A 27,862-nucleotide genomic window follows, 5' to 3' on the forward strand; every position below is an offset into this window, starting at 1 on the left:
TTAAAATAAAACATTTTACTTTAACTCAGCACTCAGGTGGTCGGAAATGAAAGTTTTTACGTTATTTAAAAATTCACTTACTGTCGGCCGTATGTCGAGTTTCGTGCTAAATTACGTAATATGAGTGTGGATGTATAACGTATACTTCGCGTTACTGGCGACTCTTCGTGTATCTACGAAAAAAGGGGAGGCGTTTTGTCAATATTTTGGTGAGCTTCTTATGGCGGGTTATATCAAGTAACATGGACAACAGTCTTGAAAACAAAACAAAACAGGCAAAAGTCGTTGAAAAGGAAGCTCTTCATACCTGAAAGTCTTTAGACTTTTCCACTTGATTAGGGTCGACACAGAGACAGTGTTTCTCTTGAAAATGCGAGATGAGGATACCACGTGGTTTATGATTGGAAGAACAACCTTTGACTTTGCAACGACTCATTTTGCCTTCCAGAGGAGCATGCGAGTCAATCATATGCGTAAGTAAGTTGGAGGAACTTTCAAAGGGTTGACTATGAGAAAAGAAAAAGAAAGTAAAATATAAGATGAAGAACTAGAAAATAGCCCTAGGAAGACAGGCATCGAATTTCAGCCAAATCATTTCCTCCATCTTGACTCATTTTTTTTGTAATTTTTATAAAGGTTCTTTCAACCGATTCCAAGAAACACCCTGGAGAAAAAATCCCGATGAATTATGGAAAACACCCCTCTCTTGGTACCCCAGGTATATTTTAACCGAAGTAAAAATGTATTTCTTCGTCTTTCTGTAAACAAGTAAAGTTAAATTTTGAAATGGAATTGAATTTCTTTCAAAAGTTGAATGTGATTGAAGTCGTTTCGCGAGGAGGGTCCGCTGCTAAGGCCTGGTAAAAGATTTATGGGTCAAAGACTGCAGGTAAAAGGTTTTTTTTCGTATTTTCGACTTTTGAAAGATCGATACCATTACAAGCAACCGAGCTGCTATGGCCAAAAAATTAAGCAACTTGGCCTTAGCAGCCTAGCCCTGCAACTAAGGATGAACCGGGAAAGCAGCCAAAAAAGCCTAAATAAGCGGAATTTTCGGTATAATTAGGCATTAAAATGTGTACTGATGGCAATTAAATACCAAATTTGAGGCATTTTGGACATAAATTGAAATAAAAAGCCAAAATTTTGAAGTTGCTAGGCATTTTTGGCTCAAAATCCATAAGCAACTTTTTGGCTGAAATCCGGAAAATCCTAAGCAACTGCAGCCCCGAGCCGAAATTTGGGGTTGCTTATAAAAAAATGTGTACTCGCGATTATCTTTTCAACGCACTATCTTTCGAAATTTAAATATTTGTTGCAAAACAAGTACACACTCACCGTGAATGGATTTAAGTTACAACTAGCAGACAATGAATAAAGCATAACATCTAATATGTACAAAGAACGAAGAAGTTAATTTCACACTTACCTACTGCAACGATCCCACAAGCAGGGGTATACTCCGTTTAACTGATTCATTCCGTTTAATTGCCAAAAGGTTTTGAAGCCCTCTGCCATAAGTTCAGGTTGCGTAGTCTTGGGTTTTTCATTGGGAGGGTCTTTTGGCGTTCCATCGTCAGTCGGTGAGGTGCTCGTGTTTATCTCTGCTGACTCTATGTAGCGGTCATTATTTTGAATATTGTTCGTTTTCTCTTCAATGGAAGTGGCTTCCATTTGATTCTTTGGGTCAATGGCATCATGGCTTTTCTCGTCTTCTTTCTCTTCAACGAAATCACCTTTTTCTTTTTTCCCTTCAAAATCCAAAGAATTTTCGCTAACTTTTCTCTTCCTCGATTCAATTTCCTTAGATTTCCCATTTGAAATGGTGTCATTTGAATCACAATTACTCTGTTCTTCTGAAGAATCTTCGCAGTTTCCGTTTAACAGAACACCATTTTCTTTCCCAGTTGGTGAATGATTTCCATTAAATGTAAGTTTTTCAAAGGGTGTGTCTTCACAATTAGTATCACACGTGACATCACCATTAGAGTTTCCATTAGTAAGTCCCTTAACTGTTTCACACTGTGATAAATCTGAATTGCTCAAGGCTCGAGATTTGAGGTTGTTTTTATATAAAGTCTTTAGTGCTTCTGCGTGCGGAAATTGGCCGAAAGGATTGCTTAGAGTTACAGATTCGGTTGAGACTTTCGGTTTAGCGGGGTCCATCGTATTTGGACTTGTCACTGAAATATCTGCTTCGTCAAATTTTCGCGGCGATTCGTGCCCGTTCGAAGTCACTTTTTGTTTTTCACCTGACAGCCTTCCGTTAGTTTGGATAGCATTTGATTGTTGCTTCACAGAGCTATTTAAACCTTTGGAACTGGATTCATTAGGAATTTCATGTTGGATATTGACGCTTTGAACATCTTGCAAAGGTGCTGGGGGCGGAACGATAACGGGTTGACAGTTGACTGAGGATCCATTCAATCGTACACTACTAGGCTGTTTCGTTTCTTCCAAAGATTTTAACTTCCTGTTGACTTCCTCGGAAATAGTGTTCAATTGTTGAAGTTTTTGAAAATGCATTTGCATCTGTTGATAATGTCCTTGCATTCGAATTTGAAAATCTTTCATAAGATGTGGCGGCATTTGAGACTTTGATGCATCAGATTGGAATGACTGGATGTATTCTCGTTGCGTGTGGAAATTCATAAAGTGACCTTGAATATCTTTCTTCAGTCTCTCCAGCATTGCACGACACTCATCAGCAGTGTTCAAATTCATAGTGCTGGCCTTTTGATCTTGCGATGGACCGGGATTTGCAGGGTTTATTGCTGGATTATATTTGGGAATGTCGCTGGGTATTGGATGTGTTTTGGGTTTAAGTTGGCCAGTTGCAACCAATTGACGGTAAATGATACGTGGAATCCTACTATGAACTTGCATGGTTGGATTTCGTCGTTGAATACCGTGAAGTATATGGTCATCATCGATCATTTCAAAACTAACAAGATCTGGTGGCAGTATTGTTCTAATCGAGAAGAAAGAAATCAATCGTTTAACATTCAAAGAAATAACTGATGAATGCAGGTCTCCTCAATATTCAATTCCTTCAAACGCCAAATGACAAAATATTTTTTAACAATACCATAGTCGAATGACCCTTATAAAGCTTGAACAAAGCTATATTTAATATCTTTGGAGTTTTTTAAAGTGGTACCCGAATGAAGTCACTACAGTGTTGAAGATTAACGTCAAACGGCGCTACATCATGAGTATTCAAGGAAAAGTATATATGGTGAAGATCAGAGATTGAGGTCAGCCACAAGAAGAGCAAATGTTGAAATTATAAAAAAAATAAAAATGAAACATAAAAAGGGATTAATATTTTTATAATTATACAGTTTTTTTTTATTTTTTGAATTTTTCTAAATACATAAATCAAACCAATCAAACATTCTGTCAAGAAATGAGAATTTTATGCGAAAAAGAGTGAACCAACAAACCGCTCTCAGTGTATTTATTAGGGTACTACTCCGATAAAAAAAAATTCAGGAAAAACTCCAATCAAAAGATTTTGCTTGGCCGGGGTTGAAAAACTCTGCTCCAGGGTTTATATTAAGCTCAGTGCCTTAGTCGTAAAAGTATTTGAGCAAACGACTAGAGTAAAAAGTGCAAGCAATTTGCACAAAGAAGTAAGTATTTGCATACCAGGTAACCCACGAAAGGGTCAAATAGCTTGAACTGTGTCTAAGGAAAGGGTTACAAGTAAAAGACAATAGTGGTAATTGATACCTAATAGCTGCAAGAAAGTCTTCTTTTGAAAGGGGGCTAGATCGTTTTAGCTCCGTGCATGTGTTTTTATAGTCGTTGTAAATTGATGCGGCTTTTAGCCGAACCACCTTATTGGGTTCATAAAATCCACTCATCCAGTGGGCGGTGAAAACATCGTCTTCTAGTTCAACAATATCTTCTCCGCCACCACCGTCACTGCCATGAACAGGAGGTCTTGGTGCATTGTTTGGCGGCGGCATCTTTGGCTGTTGTTTTGAAGGCGAACCTGGGAATTGTGGAACTCCCAAAGGACCAACAGGAGGGTGACTGTACTGTGGCGTAGGGGTGCGAAGTGGCGAAGGACCTCTAATATGATGAGGTAGGTTTTGAGGTGGCATACCTATAAGTAGCGCGATGAAAATGATATTTGTAATATTCGTGTAACTATTCACTTTTAGTTTAGTTTCCTTGTATCCAGCAAGTACAGCAAAAAATCTTGTAGTGGGTATATTAAAAGTAACAAGCAACATGCTGAGTGGACCTACCTAATGATTAACATCAGATGAAAATAAGAAAAAAATGAAAATAATTGTACAAAAATTCAGAATGGAAAAATAAAGCTTGTGTGTTGAATATTGTAAAATGGTTAAAAGGAATTTCCCCAAATACGAAAATCACTTAAACCATTCAGGCCCAAAAAACCCTATTTTTAAGCAGTTTTTGTCCCAAATTTGGCCAAAAAAGCTTTCCTTAAAAATCTGGCTCCGTCACATTTTGGGCATTGCCATTTTGCTTATTTGTGCAAAAAATCAGAAAATGAGTCAACATTGAGAAAAGCTATATTTTCTTATTTGGTTTTAATTTCCCCAAAATACGAAAATCCGTTTTTAAGGCGAATAAGAATTTTCCGGGAAAAACCACTTCAGCCATTCTTTAGAGAATCTTGTCCTCTATCTTTGTACAAAAAATCAGAAAAAAGTAATGACAGGATTTTGCACAAAGTCCAAAAAACCCTATTTTTAGGTAGTTTTTGGCCCAAATTTGTCCAAATAAATTTTTTCTCAAAAATCGGGCTCCGTCACGTTCTGGGCATTGCCATTTTGCATCATTGTGCAAAAAATCAGAAAAAACTAATGCGCCAATCCTGAGAAAAGCTGGTAACAGACGGACGGACGGACAGGGGTTAATTTATAGGACCACCGGTGGTAGGTCCAAAAAATGTACCTGGGTGATGTGGTTGGAGGGGTCGATGCTGCACTTGCTGACGGGCTTGCTGTTGAGCCTGTTGCTGCTTTAACCAATGTTGATTTTTAGGAGAAAAAATTGATAATTTGTTTTCGATAATTCGATATCCTTCAATAGCCTGATTGCCATAAGACTCAGCTCGTGTGGTGCTTAGAGCGATTAATACTGAGATGCTTCCATGAACATTGACGATTCCATCAGAAGTTTCACGGGAGAGGGCAGAGAGATAGTATAATGTGTCGAGGGCATGTAAAACCAACTGAAAAATAATTTCAAATGAAGATCTCTGAATGACTCCGTGAATAATGGTTTCCTCTAGTTTATAATAAGCCATATTAAGTATGTAGTTTTTAAAGCTACGACACTTAAAATAAAGAATAAAATAAATAAAATAGAAAATTAAGAAAACAGATAACTTTTGATAGAATTTGCATTAGATTACGACTTAGTGCTTGTTAAAAACATAATCAAGATATTATCATTTTTCACAAGTACACGCCTTTTTTATAAGAATACACTTTATAAGAATTCCCATGATGAAAATGACCAAAAAATAATATTGTAAGAATATTGTCATCATGAAATTTTTTTTTTATGAATATATTTTCAAATGAATCAAAAACCTTCACTTATTTCATTTTATCTTCCTTATAGCTGTTCCTTTTAACACCTTTTACTTTGTACTTTACATAGCTGTTTAACTGTATTTATTATTTTGTTTTTTTATGCATGCACATAAGAAAAGTTTCTGTTTTGAAATTACTTTTCGATGATTTTGAGACTATGACTGGTAAAATCTAAAAATTAACCTTAAGAATATGTTAAGAATATTTTAAAGTCTGTCTCAATATAATTTGCAGCAGAAAAGAAGGCTGTAATCTTTTATAGAATTTGAATTAGATAGCGGTTTTGTGCTTGTTGAAAAGATAAACAGGAGTGGAATATTATCATAAAGAAAAAAACAAAAAAGATCGAAAATGAAGATTGAAAATGAAGAAGAAGAAAATCAACTTCTTCAATTATTGTGCTATAATTTTCATTTTCACACGAGTGATTTTGTGACCTTAGAACATCATTAATGTGAAAAAAAAATTTCAAAGAAATTTTTTCCATCGAAAGATATAGTCGAAAGTTTATCACTGATTGACTTCAAAAACAATCAAAAACAATCAAAAAATTAGCAATTTTTGAAGTCGACCAGGACAAAGTTTTAAGTTGTATTATTTGACTGAATGAATATTTTTTGAATTTCTTTTCGCATTCATGACGTTCTAAGATAAAAGACTTTCTGATATAAAAATGAAATACATAGCATTATTCAACAAGAAGTTGATTTTCTTCTTCTTCATTTTTCATTTTCGTTTTTCCATATTTTGAATTTTTTTCTATTTTAATAATATTCCACTCCAAATTATCTTTTTAAGCACAGAACCACTTTCTACTTCAAATTCTATCAAAAGTTACAGCCTTTTTTGTCTCCACTGCAAATTATATTGAGACAGACTTTAGGATGGTTTCGACCAAAAAGTTAAGAAAAGCCATGATGAAATGGATTTACACCATTCTTATAAAAAAGTGTGTATCGAAAGTTACAACTTCTAGAAGTGACCGTTTTGAATGTTGAATTAAACAAGTAATACTTTAATGGACCTACCTATTTATAAAACGAATAATTAGAATTTAATGGAAGTAATGTATAATTTTAAATTTCGATTTATATATCTATTGGAACGGAGAAAGCAATTAAGAAACGCATCGATGTTTAACGGGACATTTCCGGTTCTAGCGGCCGGAAAAATTTCTTTTTCGAAAATTGGGCTCTGTCACATTTTGGGCATTGCCATTTTACATCATTGTGCAAAAAATCATGAAAATCTGTCGAGTATAAGTTGAAAAAATGAAGGAAAACCGTTTTACGCCGGTTTTCGGCTGCTCCGGCGATTTTTAAGGAGTTCCGGATTCAAAGGATGATTTTTTTGGAAATCAAACGATGCTAAGTTTTGGGCATCATCATAAAGAACATTTTTCTGTAAAGAAACAATTAAATAAATTGAAAAAATGTGACGGAAATGTGAAAAAAACGACGATTTCCGGCACATTTCCGGTTCTACAGACCGGAAAAAATTTTTTTTCGGCAAACGGTTTTCGACACCTTTTCGGCAGTACTAATGTGCATCTATGTGCAAAAAATCGCAAAAAACTAATGATAAAATCTCGAGAAAATCTCAAAAAACCGCTTTTTTCGGGACATTTCCGGTTCTACCGGCCGGAAAAATTTTTTTTTCGAAAATCGGGCTCCGTCACATTCGAGGGTTTATAGTAATGCACCTTTGTGCAAAAAATCAGAAAAATTGAATGAGCCAATCTCGAGAAAAGTTGGTAACTAACGAACGAACGAACGAACGAACGAACTAACTAACTAACGAACACGGGTTAATTTATAGGACCTCCACCCCACCGGGGTAGGTCCAAAAAACAGCAAAAAAGGGTTTTTCGATTCAAACTCGCTAACATTATCAATATGAAAAATAATTGTACGGCTAAAATCAGGAGGTTTCAAGGTAACTCGACACCAAATATGAAGTTACTAGCACCAAATGATAGAAGTTCATTTTTTCCTTCGTCCTTCGTCTGTTATCCTCATTTTCGATAATTTTGATTTTATCTTTCTCAAAAGTTAGTGCTTTTCAACGGTTTAAAAATCTATTGAAATCGAAGAATTGGTCTAAGAATGGCATGCAAAACAAGAATTAGTGCATACTTTAAAACGAACGGACTTTATTAAATAACGTAACACTTACACTGATATCAGGTAAATAAAGAGTCTCTATAAGGCGTTTATAAACATCTTTTGACAGAAGTTCAATAAGAATATCTTTATTATCTTCAGTAGACGCTAGTTTCGCCAAAATCGATTGACCTAAATTAGAAGAGCATTATCATCAAAACAATCAAAGGAGCCAGCCCACTGGACAATTTCGTCACTTTTTACCGATAAATTTTTTAACGATCAGAAACAATCAATGAAATGAAATTTTCAGATTTAATATCATATTCAAATGTAGGCAAGTTTTCGGTAATTCAGATATCAAACTAAAGGGTAGTTAGTTCAATGTTAGTTCGACTAATAAAATGCGGGAAAGTTTCTACGTGACGAAGATGCGCCAAGGTTAACTTTTGCAAAATAAAAAATAATCATACTTGCCTCTTAGTCTCTTGAACTTGTTGCTCGACATGAAAAAGTTGTGGAGGACTTGAAGGAACTGTTGATTGAAGGGATCTTCCCTTCGACCGATAGTTACCTTAAAAATTAAATAGTACAAAGCCCTAGAGTACAAGGTTTCCTAGGTAGGTTTGAAAATATGTAAAATTTTAACCACTGCTACACAATTTTTGAAAGTTTTTGTACTTCCCCCCATTTTTCATCAGGCTTGAATTTTACAGAGACAGGGAAACAAGGGTGTAGCAGGTCTCTCTTAAATTGGTCAGTGTATCAACAAAATTCAAGGCGTGTTCATTTTCATATACATACTGACTGCTTTCATTTAGGTTCAGTTTAATGTAAAAAGGTACAGAGAATCAACAAAGAATAAATAACTTCTAACATGTTCGGCAATGTTATCCAGTGTATCCAGAGCTGTTCTTTGAATAAGGTTTTGTTTACAACATCCAGCTAAGATCAAGAAGCGTTTGGCAGCATCGTGTGACGAAATGAACAATGAATTCAATGTTTCAAATGAAAAGTTATACAGGATAACCAAAACCTATAATAACCAATAATACAATGTACGATTTTCCATCCTCATACCATGGTATTTCCTTAACCTTTTAAGTGCCACGGTCACTTTTTAACCCTATTTTTATCAGGGGGGGGGGTGTTTTCCACCAGGCTGGCACTCTTTTGCTGATAGCTCACTGAAAATTTTTTTTAACACTCTGAAAGTTCTTGACTTTTGATATAATCCTATTAGCAGCATGTATACCAAATTTTACAATTATACATCGACCAGATCAGGTTTTATGAGTTTTTTGTGCAGGCATATCATAAAATCCAGTCATCAAAAATGACGTCATTGTTTTTTGAAAAAATTTACTCATTTTCTGCATAAATTTTAAAGGTCAATTTTATTAGTATGTTTAAAACCGGCAAATATGTTAAAGATATTTATTTTGGCTTTTAGAAATTCAAAACAGAATTGAAAAATCTCCATTCGTTCAACTTTAATTGCTATTTTATTGAATAGTACTTTTTAATTGGTCAGCGATAAATGTGAAAGTTTGTGATGACGTCACCACCTTTATGATGACGTCATCAGCCCAAATTTTTTTCTATCAACTCCTTTTATGGTAGAGAACATTTCTGCCAAATTTCAAGTCCATATCTTTTATAGATCAAAAATTATGCAAGGCTGGTGGAAAACACCCCCCCCTTGAGAATACAAAATCAGAAAAAGCCTGATAATAATAGGGTTAAAAGAAAATCGCTAGTTCAAACTTTAAAGGCTTATATCTTCGGATCTAGAAGGAGTTAGAAGCTCGTTTATAGTTCGTTGGATAGCTTAGAGTCTCCTCTTTCTTTTAGGCGCCTTCGGCGCCGCTTGATTTAGAAAGGGCGGGGTGGGCGGCGGCTAAGGGGGAATAGGTAAGGGAAATTAAAGCAGCCAGGCCCGCTGCGCGGAACTGCCTGAATGATAGAAAGGTGCCTAGTGGTAAAACTTCAAATTAATTCGCTGGAGGACAGAATCAAGTAAATCAGGGCCAAATTTGGAGGTTCTTGGCTCACTCGTTGAAAAAAAATGGTCAAAAAACGGTCAAAATCTTAGAAATTTGAATTTTTGTCAAATTTTTGCATTTTTTTTGACTTTTTAGCTTAAAAAATCTCGCTGAAAAGACTCACTTTTGATTTTCTTTTTGCTTGACCATCAAGCGCAATCCAATTCCTACGAGTTAGACCAAAAATGACGATTTCTAACTCAAACTGCCCATGTCGATATATACTAGATAGATTAAAAATAATTTCCTTGTTTCAATTGCCAGTAATGCCCCCTGACTCAGCCTGACTTAAAAATATATGATTTATAGTATACCTGGGTTATGCGAGAACACTCCGGTGTATTGTTATTTTCGAATTTTTTGTTTTCAATCGTATTGAAAAGAGAAAACAATTCTTCTGCAGCTTCATCTTTATAAAGGCGCCCTATACATAAAAGAAAGTTAATATAACCTGGTGGCAGATATTTATCCTATGTTGAGATAAGCAAAGAGCATCAAAGATGTCCTATTTCGACTTTGTGATATAAATTTGGAATGAAATTAGAACTGTTCCTATTAACCACAGGCACCTGCAAAGCCAAAAAACAGTTCATTTTGGTTAAAATGGTTTTTCAGATAGAACTGTATATACCTAAGGAGCCGGCATTGTAAACTTTGAGCGCTGTTTGATCCTCGACAGACTTTGTCCAAAACTAAAAGAAAAGGAAGTTTACCATTTTTGAAAAGAATGCCAAAAAATTACAACAATAAATTGTTTCAACCAAGCTTTCGGTGTCATTACGGGATCGTTAGATAGTCTGTTTAGATAGCTGTAGAATCTATTTGATTTTTAACCTTGCATAAAGGCAACTTGTCTTTCAAAATCTGTGATTGACCGGTCTGAAAAGCCGTCTCGTAATGCAAAATTTTAACTTATATAATAGTAAAAATTTAGCGACAAGAAAAGGCAGTCAAAAAGGGAGGGGTAGAAACTCATTTGCACACAATGTAAAATCTTCGGAAAAAAAGTTGGCAATCAAAAATGAAAGCAAACCTTCTCATATTGAAACAAAACCTGACACAGTTAAGAAAAATAAATGAAAGGACCTACATCATGATAATTCTTTTTGCGACCATGCCAATCTTCACAAAGCTTCTCCACAAAACTCCCATCTAAAAATTAGTTTGAAATTCTTTAATAATTTGTTACTTTTGAGACCAAAAGGAATGCAAATAATACTAGAAATCAGGCAGCAAAATTCCAAGATCACAAATTACGAACGTGAATTTCACCAGCTTCAGTCTATTTGCTAAAGTACTGAAGCTATAGTAGTAGCTGTCGTAAACTGTAGCTTGGATACAAGGTAACGCAACTTACTGAGGTCTTAAGAGAGGCTATCGTGTTATTTGAGATTTCCGGCACTTCCCAAACTAACTATCTTGCCCAACTTTTTAAAACTTGAGATATAATAGTGAGTGATCTGAAAAGAGCGCCAGACCTAAAATCTTAAACTATCTGATTATCACTTGGACGGAGAGGGTTGCATTCCTTTGCACCTATGCGATATATAATTTGATGATTTATATAATTTTTATATACCTTGACACCAAACACCAACGTGTCCAAGTATGAGTGACAAAATCTGTGGGCACTAAAAGTCCAAAGTTAACATTTACATTTGAAGATGATGCAAGAAAGGTTTTATTAAAGGGAGAACCAAGCTATATGGCTTTATGCAGATTTTTGAGCTACAGATTTTTAGTTCAAGTAAATTCTTCTTTCCAAAATTGTTTGGTCATCCTGAAATGAAAAGGTAGTTCACTCTTTACTCCCAAGTTTCTGTATTGTTTCAAAATTCTGCCCTGTATCTTGGAAGTAATGGGAAGTCAAATAATCAAAATCTTTACCTTGGCTAAGTTGAATATCGAATTAGTAACGTTGGATAACAAGGAGCAAATATTCAAAGCAAAATCAACTTCATTTGGATAACCGGATTGCAGCGAAAACATGATGCGATTGAAGTTCTGCACTAACGGTTCTACAAGAAAATTAAAAAACAACTAGTTAATTTGGTTACTTTGGTACAAAGTTTTTGGTTTAATTCAATATATTGCTGAAGCTAAGCATTTATGTCAGAAGAATTGAATGTACTGAAGTGAAATGTCAATCAACTCTGTGTTGGAAAGTCTCATGGCAGAATAATTTTAACAAAAGAGTATGATGTTTAGGATTAAAAAGGGTTGTTGCTTTGCAGACTTTTCAAATGAAATCAAGATTAAGGTTACCTCCAACTGACGTAATAAGAGGTAGACCATTCATCCCTATAATCAGAAATGTGACTTTTTTAGGAACGATGGAACAAAAAAAAGTCTGACAATCAGAAAAGATGTATCAAAAATTGTATTTCCATACAGTTTTAAGTTATCTCAGCTAAATTTGTTTTGATTTTCAATTTCAGTTCAAATTATTGGGAAAAAATTTGAAAGTTATTCTTTTACATTTGATATAGCCGAAAGTGCGCAACGCACTAGGCTCAACTTCAGTAGCTTCAGATTATTCAAAGGCCCAATTGTAGCAAAACAAACTAGCTTTAAAACTCATTTTTGAAGTCTACAGGCTGCCCCAAAGTTTTCGCCTCGTTTTGGGGAAAAACTCGTCCTTAGGCCTCAAAAATCAAAAATTTTGAAAAATGAAAAAATCAACCTCAGATATTTACCCAAGGAACAAGTGTGCCAAATTTCAGCCAAATCCGACAATTTTTGAAGTCTCTGGGCTGCTCCAAAGTTTTGGGGGACACCTTATTTTGAATGTTACTAGAAAGCTTACTTTTATATCTGGATACTCTTGGAAATGCCATTTTATTGGGGTCAGAAGGACTGCCCTCAGTTTCTTCTCCAAAGAAATAAATCTTCTCGTATGCCTCCAAATATCTAAATGTTTAAAGTTAGATTTTTTCATAAAACATTGATTTGTTCCATGAAAGGCGTTAATCAAAGAGGGAGAATTCTGCGTGAATAAAGATTATGTGTTTCAAACCAATTAAAGACAGATATCTTATTAAATATAATAACAATTCTTTCTGATAGTATAAACGAAAGTTGGTCACAAGGTATTCAAACATGGATTTTTGTGTAAATAATTTTTGAAAGTCGATTGTGATAAATTGTGACATACTTTAAAGATAACAAGTTAAATCATTTAGTAAGTCATTTAGTGTCACAAATAATGACTTAATAAATATATTTTTGAAAACCTAATAAAATTCCCTATAACCTGTTAAAATTTCAAAGTTTTTGAGAAATTTCACTAGATTTTATCAAATTTTAAATATTTTTGCCATTTTTTTGTGTTCTAAAAAATGTCACACAATTTTTGAAACTGATCTATTACTTACTCAAATATAACAAGTCATGTAACTCAACCAGCAGAAAGCACTGAGGCAAAAAATAATAAGTGATACTTTTATGGACCTACCTGGTTATGCATTTAACACATTTATAATTGATACTTACGTGACGTGACCATTAAACAATCATTCAGAACACAAATAGTGACGATCTATTTAAATTAGTCGTTTGTTTCTTATAAAAAAACGTTTAGAAAACCAAAATTTCATACTCTTTAAATATTCTTTCATATTAAAGACTTCGTGAGCAAAAAAACATATCTCATCAAAAATTTCAGTATCTTAAGAACATTGATGTATGCTTATTAATAGTGATTCTTATAGATAAAGATGCGTTTTTTGAGCCGAAAAATTCTTTTTTTACAAAAATCTGCTTGAGCCATCTTTTACCTATGATGGTACCCTACTTTCATGTAAAAAATCAAAAAAAATTAATGATCCAATTTTTCACAAAGTCCAAAAACCCGTTTTTTAGCCGTTTTTTGGCCCAAATTTGCCCAAAAACATTTTTATTTGAAAATCAGACTCCGTCACATTCGAAGGTTTATAGTTATGCATCTTTGTGCGAAATATCATAAAGAATGAAAAAGCCAATCTCGAGAAAAGCTAATACCTAAGTAATGTGCTTATAAAAAATATCGAATTTGACCAGTTTTTCTATAAGAACACGCCAAGCAACTAAAATTTCCCGTCTTAAACATACATATTCTTCAAAAGTAAGCCCTCATGAGCAAAAAAAAACCATCTATCTCATAAAAAAATTGAGTAATTTGACTAAGAACATTGATGTATGCTTATTAATAGTAATTCTTATAGATAAACATGCGTTTTTTTGCAAAATTCTGCTTGAGCCATCTTTTACCTATGATGGTACCCTACTTTCGTAAAAAAAAAAAAAATTAATGATCCAATTTTTCACAAAGTCCAAAAACCAGCTTTTTAGCTGTTTTTTGGCCCAAATTTGCCCAAAAATTTTTTTTTTCAAAAATCGGGCTCCGTCACATTTTGGCCACCACCATTTTGCACCTTTGTACCAAAAATCAAAAGATTCCTATGATTCAATCCTGAGAAAAGTTGGTAACAGACGAACGAACGGACGAACAAACACAGGTTAATTTATAGGACCTCCACCGGGGTAGGTCCAATAAGTCATTTGTCTTTATTTCCATGCAATTAGATACTTACCTACCTATATCAGTGTAAAAAGGTATTTGGAAAAGCATACTATGTGACTTAGCTTACCTACAATAGTGTTGTCTCAGGGCATAAGCTGCATTTAGACATGGTGGGAAACCCAAGGCTGTGAAAACTTGATCCCATTTTTTCCTCTCTGTCACCTACACAAAATAATTTAAAAAATGCAGCTATTGAGTATTGAACAGTATTGGGCCAGAGATGTAATGAAAGCAAGCCAAATTATAAACTATTTAAATTTTCTAACTATTTAAAATCTCTTGAGTTAGACTAATTGTGAATATTTCTTTTCAGATAAAAATATTCAGAAAGAGGGTCCACTACTATAAACATGTCATTGTGTCACAAATGTGGTTAAGTGATGTGTTTGCATGACAAAAAAAGTCCTGAAACGATAGGAAGCTAAAGTAAATTTAGAAAAATTAATATATTTGTTTTTAAAATCAAAGTTTTTTGGGGTTTTTGTCATTTTTGACTTAAACCATTTTTTTGAAGTCTAATTTTAAAGCTTTAGTCATTTTTTTTTGCAGACAACGAATGGATGAATATAGTGGCTATCTAGACCATTAAAAATGTAAAGGCCATGAATTGGCTTGTCTCATTGAAATGGACAAAATATCTGAACCAATACGAATGAATTGATTGACGTATTAGAATCTGCTTTTTATTCATCTATATAATAATAGCCATATTGTGTGAAGCCTTTCTCTGCAGCGTTTTGATTTTCGCTAGCGGCTTTGACCTCCTGTAAATCATTTTCTAGGGGTAAATGTTTTAGTTTTTTTTAAACAGCTTTTAAGTATTTTTGTGAAAAATTTCTAAATTAGTTCACCCTGGTTAGTCCAGGAATAACTTGGAAAAGAACAATAGAGGATCAACATCAATAGCATTCCTCTCAGACCAGCCTTTGAGGGAATCTATAAATCATTTAATTTTTGCACTGGGTTAAAACACCTATTTGCAAAATTATTCTGTGCTTACTCATTCCGCCAGCATGAGTTTGAAGCTCCTAATCAATAGTGCTACTTTGGGGAATCAATTAATGTTTTATTGGGTCATTACAGCAACAAGATAATATGGCATAATAGCAGACTTGGCATGGCTCCGCCCCCACTTATTTGGGGGGGGGGTGTAAATCTAAAATCGGCCTAAAAGTGGGTGGGAGCTGTCTCATTTTTTAAACTCAGGGGGGGGGCTAAAAAAGTGGGGGGACCTGATGGGCTGCACTAAAGTTCTAGGGGCTAATTACAATAATTAAGAAATTGTAAAAATATTTTTTTGTTTCGTTTTAATGTTCTGTTTTTAAATATTCTTGAAAGTACTTTTTGCAGGGACCTGAACCTTTAGATTTCAACTGAGACCTGAACCTTACTGAAAAGTGGGGGGACCTACAAACCCATTGGGAGCCATGCTTGGGCAAATCTCTTACCCAAACCATTTTAGTTTCCCAAGAGTATTTCCAGAATACTTTCAACATCAAAAGATTTCAGGACCCCATTTGAAATTATTTTTGAGATTTTAGCCCGAGATAATTAGATCTTAACTCATATTGCGTTTTAGTGGGAAATGCAATTCCATAATGGCGGACTTTGGCAAATTTCTGACTAAAACCATTTTGGTTTTCCCAGAGTATTTCCAAAATACTTTTCAGGAGATTTCAGGACCCCCTTTGAAATCATTTTTGAGATTTTGGACCAAGAAAACTAAGTTTTAGCTTGAAATATTGGTATTTAGCATGAAAACTCAATTTCTAGGGCGCCATTATGGATTTATAGGTAATTTTTGAAAACTCAAAATTTATTTTTCCTGGAGCTATCCCTTAAGTGTTTCATTGCTGAAAATTTCAAATATGTACCTCCTTGAAAAGTTTAAAAGTTGTGGGTCCTCATCATGCATTTTGCTACCCAGAATCGGAGAATATCAGCCTTTTTAGCCTGAAATTGAAACATTTAGCGATCTCGCTGGGGTTATTTTCTCTTTTTATGTTGAGTATTAGTACAAGACACCATTTAGAAACCATTTTGCCCTTTTCGTGGCCTTTCATGGCCTTAAAATGGGCAAAAAATGCCATTTTTACTAATTTTTCGCTTTAGTGAGAATCAAAGACCCCCCTGGGGAATGCTGAATTTTTTATCTAGGAGGTTAAAAATTGTGCAAAATGTCTTACAATAGATTAAATTTTCACAAAAAAAGTACTACACTTTGAATTTTTTGACTTTGCCATTTGACGATCTACCCTATATTACAAGTAGTGAGTCACTTCCACTATCTTCCGCCCACTATCTTCCCTTGCAGCACGGAAACAATGCGATCAATAAGGGTCTCCGAAGAGGATGCCGCATAGTTTGCATTGTATTACAGCCTGAATGAAACTACCTTTATCGAAGACTTCTTTTAAACTTGTATATTTTTCAGATTTCATGATGTTACCTGTAAATTTTAGACAAAGAAAAAAAGAAAATTGGAAAATGTCTTACAATCGATATTCCACCAAATGAAGTTACAATATTATAGAGTGCATGAAGATCAAGCACTTGTCCTCCAAAAGTTGGAATGCGACCTAGGTGGGTACTGAAATTAAGACAAGCAAGAAATAATTAAAAAATGACCTATCAAAAATTACATCCAACTAAACAATGTTGGCTCATTGCTTATCATATTTTCTCTTACCTTAATAACTGCTAGGGGTAAGCCTTACTTAGACAAATGGAGGGTACGGTATGTGCCGCCCTTAAGGGTACATTTTTTGGATTTCCAAAGTCCACTAAGGGTCAGAAAAATCAGAAAATCAAATTTCAGTCCCACTAAAGGTCAGAAAAATAGGAAAATTTGAACTTTTTACCCCTTGAAAGATCGAAATTTGGTCAAAATTGGTCAAATTTGCCCCGCTAAGGGTCATAAAAATCCCAAAATTTTCCTTTGTTTTCTCCTTTTCAGTCCCGATAAGGGTCCAAAGGTCAGAAGTCGGGCGGCACCCCTGTCAGCTTGCAACCCTAGTACCCCCCTAGGGGGTAAGCCAGTAGTGTGGGGCAGATTAGCACAATATTGCTTCAAATTCAAACGAAAATTCCAAGCATCTTGCCAGCTGGCCGTTTATTAACCAGAAACGAGTCAATTACTACCCAGGATTTTTGGAACCCCACCCCCACTGGACCTCTTGATACTGTAAGTGCTTGCTTTTTGATTATGTAAAGAATTAAAATACAATAAAATCTTTATGTTTTCATAACAGAATTGGACGCTCTAGTTGATTTTAAGATCATCATTTCCAGTTTATCTTTTTGAACAAAAATTTATTCCAGAGCGAATGTATTATGTCCATTAGTATAGTAAAGTAAAAAAAGTGGTGGATACAAGATTGGACAAAGCTATGCATAACATTACAGTCCAGTATGATAAAAAGACAGTCAATAGTGTGTCAACATCGAAAGTACACTTTCAAGGCAAGTGATAATCTGAAGGTGTGCACAAATTTGAAGGGGCGTAGAAATTTGGAGAACATAGTATAACCTTCAATATGCATAAAAGTTGAAGAAACCTAGTAATTCAAAAGCACATACATAAGGGCACAAAGGTGTGTTTGATTTAGTCAGACTCCTTTCAATATACAACTTCTCTTTATCCAAAAATTAGCATTTATAGATTAAAATATTTATACAAACCCTCTAGCTTGATGAAACTCCTGCAACTTTTCCAGAAACTGTTGTTGGTCTTGTTTTCCAGGGATGTTATTTAAATGATTACTCATGGTGACTTATTCACATTACCATAGCAATTATTTAAGTAAAAATTTCTAAAGAAAATGAAAATGATAATAAATTCTAAATAACAGGAACTTCATTTTGTTTTGTAAAAACATAAATTTATTTCAAACATCTCAGCAATGGCTGAATTCAAGGCCCTGTGTAGACGTGTTTTGACGCCAAATTCTGTGGTTTCAAAACTAGATGTTTCTCAGTCAACCCAGTACAAAACCTTTTAAAAAGTTTCTTTTTTATGTAATCTTTTCTTTTTTCAGGACAACACACAAAAATTGACACGCGTTCAGTCTGGTTCAGTTCGTAATCTTTTTATTTTAGATGTTTTAAGTCTTGGGATATATTGTAAGTTGGTCTAAAGTCAACATCCTTCTTCTAATTTCGACATCCTTATTTAGAGATAGGAATAATAGTGATTTCGACCTTTCTATTATTCCTATCTCTAAAGAAGGGTGACAAAATTAGAAGAGGGATGCCGACTAAGACCAACTTATGGTAAATATACGAATATAGATATTTCACATTTGGGAATTTCGGCATGGATAAAGTTACTTTTATTCCATCAGCATAGGGTTAGCCCAGGTCTAGGTCCTACCCAAAAAAATAGTTCCCTCCAAATATCAAAAGTTTTTTTAAACAGCCCCCAGTCCTATACTTACCTAGTATAAAATATTTGTTGAATTAATATTGTTTTTAGGAAAATCACATCACTATTCTTTTGCCATTCTCAAAATCTTTAAAATGTTTTTTTTAAGATGTAAAAAGGCCTTTATTATAAATGAGCAGTAGCGTGGTGGGTCGACTAAAACTCGGGCAAACTGGTACTTTTGGTACCCCCTATGATAATCAAATATGTCTTTAAAAATAACGCGAGCAAAGCAAGCACAGAAATTAGTTTTCTTTCTTTTGGCCAAAAACTGCCATATCTAGTAATCAGTGGCATCTTCATGCGCTCTTTGTTTTTTGGGGCCTCTTTGAAAAACCTCAACTCAGCATCCCCTGCCACCACGGTACTGTATAATGGTTAATTCAAGATGGTAGACACAAGTGAAAACAAACAGAATCAATAGAATGTATTACTGAAAAGTTTTTGGATAAAAATGTGGTGATTTAAAGAAAAATAATAGAAGAAATAGTCAGCCCCCAGCTTTGCCATTGAAATTCCAGGCCCCCCAAGCATATCAAGCCCCCAAATATTTGGTTGAATTTTAGCTCCCAGTTTTCATTTGCATTTTTTGGGTGTACTCCCCCAAAAAGCCAGGGGGGTTGACACTATGATCAGTGATTCTGACTTTCCTATTCTTCCCATTCCTGAAAAAAGTGTCAGAATGGGATTAGGGATGTTGACATTAGACCAACTCATAGTAATTTTTTGGCAATTTTGTATCATGGTGGTCACAGAATTATTTTTTTCAAATTCCAGGACTTTCAAGAACTTTCAAGGACAAATTTCGACTTTTTCCAGGACTTTAGATCATCAAATTCCAGGATATTTCAGGACAAAATAGCATTAAACAGAAAAATCAAGGATTTTCCAGGATAAAAAAATAAAATATTACTATCTCAGCAAGGAAAATATCAAATGAATGCTAAAAAGAAAAAGAAATAGATTATAACGACAGATACATAGTCAAGATTTTTCCAATTTTAGAATGCGAAACGAAAAAGTCGATTGAAAAAAATATATATTCAAAGAATTTAGAATATCCAGGACATTCCAGGACATTTTGAAAAATTACAAGAAATGCCAGGAGTTTCAAGGACTTTCCAGGAGAAAACATTAATTCCAGGATATTCCAGGAATTTCCAGGAGCGTGGCCACCATGTGTATGCTGAATTTTAATGTTGAGCTACTCCAAACTTCAAAACTCAAAACCAAAAAATGACATTAAGGTAGATGTACAAATTTTGTAATTTAGATTCTTCTAAGCTGGGACTGGCAGTATATACCTACTGTTCATACAAAAATTATGGGAAACGCATATTTGGACTTTGTACCCTATGCTGCACGCAAGCACTTAAGCTAAAGTCCTGCAAAAGCGGGACAAAAATCTTTTTTTTCAAGTTTGCAAAAAAACGCCACATAGAAGATCTTTCAAATTCAGTATGTGAATAGAGCAGTAAAAAATACAACTTTTCTATTATTCCTTTTTTTTTGCAAAAGTTCTAGGAATGAAAATAAAGGTATAATGATAATTGAATAGTATCCACTGATGATCTCGCTTGAGAAAATGATTGACAGATTGAAGTTTTTCACCCGCGCGGGCGTTTGCGGGTGTTTGCGGGCATTCTGCAAGCATTCTCAGCTCGATCCTAGGACTGCGCTAAAAATGGTAGACCTAGATAGATCATTTCGATGGAAGTTGTTGGAATGTTTACAAGGCTCTTAACAGAATATTGTTTGTTTTATTGTTTGTCAATGATGACAGTGCTGTTATAAATTTTGTTAGATCAGACATATTGATGTATGTAAGTACACTTTATAGTTTAGATTCCCATTGAAGAATCATATTCTGGTTTTCATGTTATTAGATGCTGTTTTAGAGCTTTAGAAGCTAGCCTGACTGGTAGAGATGAAATTGTCTTGGCCTGAAAAGGTCTTCCAACATAGTTTGACGCGAGGCACATTAAAATAGACCTTGCTTGTGCTAGTCAGGATGTCATGTTGAATAACTACAAACTCCAACATTAAAACAATGACCCATGCATAATGATAATGCATAATTATTAAAAAAAATAATGGACATTTATTTTTCTTATCATTGTTTTGATGCTGGAGATTTTAATTATTCACCATGGCATCCTGACTAGTAAAAGGTCTTTGGTCTATAGAGTGTCACAATTATAAAACATCACAAAATATCTAGCTATCTTAAGAGGAAAAATAAAATTCATAAATAAACAAATTGTGTAGAGATTAGACACTGTTGAAGACCTAAAATGTGATAAATTGATTTATACTCATTAGCTGGGGAAAATCCCAAGTGACATATTAAAAATAACATTGATATCAGAAGAAATTGAAGACAAAAATATATAAAATTAAACATATTGACACATCTCAAAGCAACGAGTTCATTTATCCAAGGAAACTACTGCCGAGAAAAAACAATATATAATGCCTTAAATGACTTTAACAGGTCTTTTGATATGTAGTCCTTCATTATTCTAAACCATAAAATACCTGCTCCAATCCCCAGGGCCGGGCAGGACCTGCTATTTTAAATCAACATTTTATGTGTGAAGGAAATTGCAATAAGGCATACGTATCATATGATAACATATAAACAGAGCCAAATAATTATATGCTTGCTGCAATTGCTTTAAAAGAGAGGAATATAAGCATTTGCCTGATATCTCAAATGTGGAGATCAAATATGAATACTCCATCTTGTTTGTTGTGATCGTCGGGTTCGTATGCCTATTGACTTTAATTTCAGTCGTAAATTCTAGAAATTTTCAATCATTGATAAGCTAAAAATCACATTGGTATTAATGAATAAACAAAACAACAGCCAGAAGATGAAAATGATATAAATGATGACCAATAATAATAAAAACTAGATGGCTCGACACAACACGACGACGACGTAGTCCGATGTTTTGGTTGAAAACTCATGAATGGAAATTCAACTTGTTTACTCGACGGCCCGAACGACCTTGATTTCGGGAAAATTTTGGTCAGGAAGGACAAAGATTCCCACAACTCTTTTTTAAAAGTCAAGGAAGAATATAAAAATAATTATAAAGAACGAATGAAATATGTATAAAACTCTTTTTCAAACAATATTTTACATTTTCACGAAAAACGAACCCTCTGAATGAGAATAATTTAGATTTAATCTTTAGGACCGATGATCAATTGTTTTTTTCTCCCAACCATTTCATTTTCCATCAAGAAGAAAAAATCGAGTTTGTCGAGTTGTTACGGGTAAATTAGTATGGGTGGTCCTGGGAGCTCAATAGCTGTTGCTAGTTCTGCTCAGAGAGCAGAGGAGAGTATCGAGGCTATCGACATCCCAAAGATTTATTGCCATTTATCGGACATTTATCATACCAGTCATAGGCGTCATACCCCATATCCCATATCACACCCCATCACCCAGATGTATGAGGGGGGTTTCGGCTCATAATTCGGTTGAAAACAAGAAGTCGTGTTTGGGGGCGCCGTCTTTCGAAGGATGTCGTGGTTGGGGGCGCCGACTCTCGAGAGTCGTCGTGGGTGGGAGCGGCGTCCTTCGAAGGTGGTCGTGGGACAGGTGGTCGTGGCACAGGACGTCGTGGGAGCCTCTCTTTCAATTTTTTCTGGTCTTCTATTTCTCAATATTTTCTAGCTGGTCCTTAAAATATCACTTAATATACCCACGCCGCCCTTCGAGAGCCACCGAACAGTGCGGCGACCTTCGAGAGTCGTGGTTGGGGACGGCGAACAGTCCGGCGACCTTCGAGAGTCGTGGTTGGGGGCGGCGAACAGTGCGGCGACCTTCGAGAGTTGTGGTTGGGGGCGGCGAACAGTGCGGCGACCTTCGAGAAGTCGTGGTTGGGGACGGCGAACAGTGCGGGCGAAACCTTCGAGAGTCGTGGTTGGGGCGGCGAACAGTGCGGCGACCTTCGAGAGTCGTGGTTGGGGACGGCGAACAGTGCGGCGACCTTCGAGAGTCGTGGTTGGGGGCGGCGAACAGTGGCGGCGACCTTCGAAGAGTCGTGGTTGGGGGCGGCGAACAGTGCGGCGACCTTCAAGAGTCGTGGTTGGGGACGGCGAACAGTCCGGCGACCTTCGAGAGTCGTGGTTGGGGGCGGCGAACAGTGCGGCGACCTTCGAGAGTTGTGGTTGGGGGCGGCGAACAGTGCGGCGACCTTCGAGAGTCGTGGTTGGGGACGGCGAAAGTGCGGCGACCTTCGAGAGTTGTGGTTGGGGGCGGCGAACAGTGCGGCGACCTTCGAGAGTCATGGTTGGGGACGGCGAACAGTGCGGCGACCTTCGAGAGTCGTGGTTGGGGGCGGCGAACAGGCGGCGACCTTCGAGAGTCGACAGTGTTGGGGGCGGCGAACAGTGCGGCGCCTTCGAGAGTCGTGGTTGGGGGCGGCGAACAGTGCGGCGACCTTCGAGAGTCGTTTGGTTGGGGGCGGCGAAGAGGCGTGGTTGCGGGCGAGTGCGGGCGACCTTCGAGAGTCGTGGTTGGGTCAAGCAGCAACTTTGGTAAATTTTTAATTAAACTTCAAAATTTATTTTTTACAAATGACAACAGTCATCTACAGCTTGCAGGGTATTGCAGAAATCGTTGAGATCTCAGGGGCCAATTTTTGCTTCCATTGTTAGACCCTCTCCACATTTCAGAAAGTTTCTGTTATATTAACAACACTCAGTTGTTCAACATCGATAGTAGTAGCTACATTTTTGAGTTTTTTCTCTAGCCTCTGGGAAATATCCAGGCGTAGTCAATTGTCGACGTCGATTATCGATGTACTCGGTAATAATCAATCTTCATCGACGGTAATCGGTATATAATCGATGTGTAATCGATACGTAATCGATAGGAACGTAACTTTTATCATCGATTAGTTATCGATTACCGTCGATTATCATCGATTATTACAGATTACCATCGATTGACCATCGATTGATCAATCCATACTAATCGATGGTCAATCGATGATAATCGATGGAACGTAACTTTTCGCATCGATTAATCGTCGATTAACTATCGATTACGTATCGATTATCATCGATTGACCATCGATTAGTATGGATTATTTTTCCGCATCGATTTCATCGATTGACTACGCCTGGAAATATATAGTTGCAAATTCTGAAATCTGGTGTTGCTACCGAAAGAGGTATACAAAGATTAAGAAAAAGCATGAATTTGAAATGGGAGAATCTTCGATCGAAACAATTGATAAAGATAAATTTTATTTAATAACAAATAAAATAGGCCAGGGGATGTCAATCAACCGGGATTGTCGGATGTCGGCATGCTGATCTTAGTTCGGCGGAAAAAACACCATTAAACGTAAAAATTTTTGAAATCCTGCAAATAGTTGCAATAACAGATTCCTGAGCTATTTCATATGGCCTAATTTTTTTTTTCTAATAATGATGATGTTTCAACTTCTGTGCCTTGGCTGAAGCAAAACGTGTCATATTGGAGTTTGTTAGTTCTTTTCAAGAGCTATGTTTTTAGTGAGCCAATTTTAAAGTTTTAAGGACCTAACAAAATTACCAGCTCGGAATAAGATTTAATACGTTTTTTTTTTTTGGGTGGTCCATCAACTCTAATGACGTGTGATTCACTGATCGCCTTAGTGATAATAAACACCGCGTAAATTATAAGGCTTGCTTCACTTTTCTTGCCTGAGAAAGGCTAAAAATTCAATTCTAGCCCTTCGGGCTTATACTTAATTGGTTTTAACAACAACTCTCGAAGGTCGCCGCACTGTTCGCCGCCCCCAACCACGACTCTCGAAGGTCGCCGCACTGTTTCGCCGTCCCCAACCACTCTCTCGAAGTCGCCGCACGTTCGCCGTCCCCCAACAACGACTCTCGAAGGTCGCCGCACTGTTCGCCGCCCCCAACCACGACTCTCGAAGGTCGCCGCACTGTTCGCCGCCCCCAACCACGACTCTCGAAGGTCGCCGCCACTGTTTCGCCGCCCCCAACCACGACTCCTCGAAGGTCGCCGCACTGTTCGCCCGCCCCCAACCACGACTCTCGAAGGTCGCCGCACTGTTCGCCGCCCCCACCACGCTCTCGAAGGTCCCGGACTGTTCGCCGTCCCCAACCACGACTCTCGAAGGTCGCCGCACTGTTCGGTGGCTCTCGAAGGGCGGCGTGGGTATATTAAGTGATATTTTAAGGACCAGCTAGAAACTATTGAGAAATAGAAGACCAGAAAAAATTGAAAGAGAGGCTCCCACGACGTCCTGTGCCACGACCACCTGTCCCACGACCACCTTCGAAGGACGCCGCTCCCACCCACGACGACTCTCGAGAGTCGGCGCCCCCAACCACGACATCCTTCGAAAGACGGCGCCCCCAACCACGACTTCTTGTTTTCAACCGAATTATGAGCCGAAACCCCCCTCATACAGATGTGGAGTAAGATTGGTCAGAAAGGGGCAAGAAAGAGGAAAAGAAAAACATTTCTTGCTTATTTATATCATCAAAAAATAACAATATGAACAATAACGATATGAAACGGTAATAGTTACCGTTTATTTTAACATAACGGTAACGTTATGTTAAAATAAAACCTTTTAACATAACAGTATCATTTCATCATGGGGAATTTTGAGATGGTCATTTCTTTTTTCTCGGAATTAGAAACTGCAGATGTTTTAAAAAGGGGAATTTCCCAAATCATCAAAAAAGAATTCGGTTTCATCAATTCTGATTTTTAAATTTAGAATTATAAAAAATTAAAAAAACAAACAAAAAAGCCAGACTTCTTTTAAGGTTAATGTCCAAAACTCCGAGGGGGCAGTGGGCAAAAAGGGTACCGCTGGTCAGGATGCCTTTTTTCAATTCCATGAGTCCCAGGTGTGTAGGGTCACAGAACGCAAAAAAAAATCAATCCCTCGTAGGACACCTTTTTGGGGAAAAAGAGTAAAAATATGAGAAAATTTTTGAAATTCAATCACATTCAGGGTCACTTTTTTCGCAAAAATGAGCCCCACGTAAGGTCCATTTTTCAGACCTCAACGGCAAACCCCGTCGGTGGGCAAACCCCGATCCTATCGTCTACACAAGATCACTAAAAAAAGGGAATAGTTTAGGAGAGGCGTGATAAATTCGGGTGGAGTAAGCAGTGGCGGAGATCTTTACAGTGTAAAACTCTACCGCCACTTTTTTCCCGTAAACCGCCCTGACGCCCTAATTCTTTCCCGCGTTTACTGACCTTTAAACGGACGATAGCATCGTCTAACTAAAATAGTCAACCATTAGCAAAATTAACTCGCTTTGGAAGGCTATACCTTTTGATTCAAGAAAAATGTAATATATCTAATACCTATTAGAAGTCCGCGAATTTCAAAGTTTTAGGAAAGTATAAATTTATACCGTAGTACTTCGAATAAACGCCCCTTCCTAATGCAAAAAAAATCAACAAAGGCCTCCCCTCTAGGAGGGGCGTTTATTTGAAACAAGTAGCTGTAAGTATAATTTGAATGCAAACTTAGATACATGATAGTACGCCCGGGGGTTTATTTAATTTTTTCGATTTTAGGAGGGGGCGTTTAAAAGAAGGGGGCATTTATCAAATTATTTTAGTCTAAAGTCGAATATTTAGAGCAAATATACCCTTTGTTTTAGTTCTTTATCAGTATTTTAGTGCAAAATATCTTTGGTTCAACGACTAAAATTGCATCGAAAACTGCTCTGGTTACAAGAAATGACTAAAATCTTGCTTTTCAAACCCAATCAACACTGGTATTGACACCGGGGTGTTTATTCTAAGTAATACGGTATCCGTTTTGACTTTTTCCTTTATTCTGGACACTGGAGCCGCTTTGAGACTTAGGTTTAGTCTAAAGCCGATCAGTAGCACTCTGTTAAATTGGGAATTCATTCTAGACACTTATCTTCATTGATTGACCGGCTTGAAGTCTTATTAAATTCAACGTTTTCTAGGTCAGAGAATCTTTGGCAAAACCACGTTAATTCATGCTTGCTATGGACCTTAATTGTTAGACTTGCTCCGACTAGGTATTTAAAACTCTGTTTGACCAAGAAGTGATTAAAATATTACGGAGTTATCTGAGTTATGATCCGTGGTGCAAAGGTAGGGCATTTGACTACGGTGCACAAGGTCGTCGGTTTGATTCAAAACAGGTTCGTAGTGAAAAGTCTAACATTTTTCACAACGTCAAAAGATACAAGATGAAGACAGAATTTGTTTAGCTGTTCATTTACAAAAAGATTTTTCAGTGTAAAAGTTACTTTTGATACAATTTTTGAAGTACTCGATGCCGTTCGTCGTGACAGCTGTCCAGTAGAGAGTTTGGCCTAAAAAAAGAGAAAATAAAAATACAGGGTGGGCAAAAAGCAATGGTCAGGCAAAAATTGTCCTAACTTTCGGAAAATTGTCGTTCTTTATGAAATTTGCCGTTCTTTATGAAATTTGCCGTTCTTTTTGTCTACTTTTAGTAAATGTAGGATTCTTTTACTATAAGAATAGGCCTCCCACACCTAAACATTTAGATTTTTGGAGGAATGTTAGTGTAAAATCAGGTTAAAATTTGTTCTATTCAGAACGATTTTCATTTTCTATTTTCTTTCAAATCTATAAAAATATCATACAAGGGTGACACAATGAATGTTCCCAGCTTCGAGCTATACTTAGCAGCTTATTTCTTTTGCAAATTTGAGCCTCATTATGTTTAAAAACCATTATGCTCATAATAAAAAGGGGAACATACCAGAAAAGTAAATTCTAACATTATGCTATTATGAGGACCACAATTTATAAAAAAACACGAGACTTACTTCAGGAGGAACGCTATGAAATACTGCGTGATTGCTCGTGGAAAGTATTCTTGAAGGATTACGTTCTCTAAGCCCGAAAGTGGTCCTTTCAAACCTTCAACTTTTTCAACTTTAGTTTCAGCCTAAAAGCATACAAAAATAAATGTGTCATAATTCATACAATTCGAAAAGGTCCTGAAAAGTACAAAATATACCGAGTGCGCAAAAAAAAGTATTCAGGTTAGTCAAGATATTGTGAGCTTACGGTTAAAGATTTTTTATCTGCCCCCGCAGGAGCGCAGCGACGAGGAGGCACTCATAGTTTCACT

At 36.4% G+C, this 27,862-nt stretch overlaps 1 protein-coding gene and 1 long non-coding RNA gene across 2 annotated transcripts in view; both read right to left on the reverse strand.

The window, feature by feature from the left end:
- The window catches only part of LOC136820555 (SWI/SNF nucleosome remodeling complex component-like), a 28,096-nt gene extending 9,992 nt beyond the window's left edge, over positions 1-18,104 (reverse strand). Inside the window, exons 1-18 of the mRNA XM_067076744.1 lie at positions 17,975-18,104; positions 16,790-16,883; positions 14,361-14,455; positions 12,539-12,642; positions 11,998-12,033; positions 11,620-11,750; positions 11,312-11,363; positions 10,823-10,884; positions 10,364-10,424; positions 10,047-10,156; positions 8,565-8,723; positions 8,165-8,261; positions 7,761-7,879; positions 4,939-5,218; positions 3,736-4,114; positions 1,430-2,971; positions 308-506; positions 82-173 (exon numbers count right to left, since the gene is read on the reverse strand). Coding sequence (XP_066932845.1) covers positions 82-173; positions 308-506; positions 1,430-2,971; positions 3,736-4,114; positions 4,939-5,218; positions 7,761-7,879; positions 8,165-8,261; positions 8,565-8,723; positions 10,047-10,156; positions 10,364-10,424; positions 10,823-10,884; positions 11,312-11,363; positions 11,620-11,750; positions 11,998-12,033; positions 12,539-12,642; positions 14,361-14,455; positions 16,790-16,883; positions 17,975-18,060 — 3,698 coding nt within the window. The 5' untranslated portion in view covers positions 18,061-18,104. The remainder of the gene's footprint in view (positions 1-81; positions 174-307; positions 507-1,429; positions 2,972-3,735; positions 4,115-4,938; positions 5,219-7,760; positions 7,880-8,164; positions 8,262-8,564; positions 8,724-10,046; positions 10,157-10,363; positions 10,425-10,822; positions 10,885-11,311; positions 11,364-11,619; positions 11,751-11,997; positions 12,034-12,538; positions 12,643-14,360; positions 14,456-16,789; positions 16,884-17,974) is intronic.
- An 8,868-nt stretch (positions 18,105-26,972) lies between these two features.
- Positions 26,973-27,676, reverse strand: LOC136820533 (uncharacterized). The gene is made up of 2 exons (XR_010848607.1): positions 27,555-27,676; positions 26,973-27,074 (listed from the first exon to the last, which is right to left on the reverse strand). It is a non-coding gene; the product is annotated as an uncharacterized lncRNA (long non-coding RNA).
- Between the last annotated feature and the right edge of the window lie 186 nt (positions 27,677-27,862).

This window comes from Clytia hemisphaerica, unplaced genomic scaffold (genome assembly GCF_902728285.1).
Source record: "Clytia hemisphaerica strain Z4C2 unplaced genomic scaffold, Clytia hemisphaerica genome assembly, whole genome shotgun sequence".
Classification (NCBI taxonomy): domain Eukaryota; kingdom Metazoa; phylum Cnidaria; class Hydrozoa; order Leptothecata; family Clytiidae; genus Clytia; species Clytia hemisphaerica.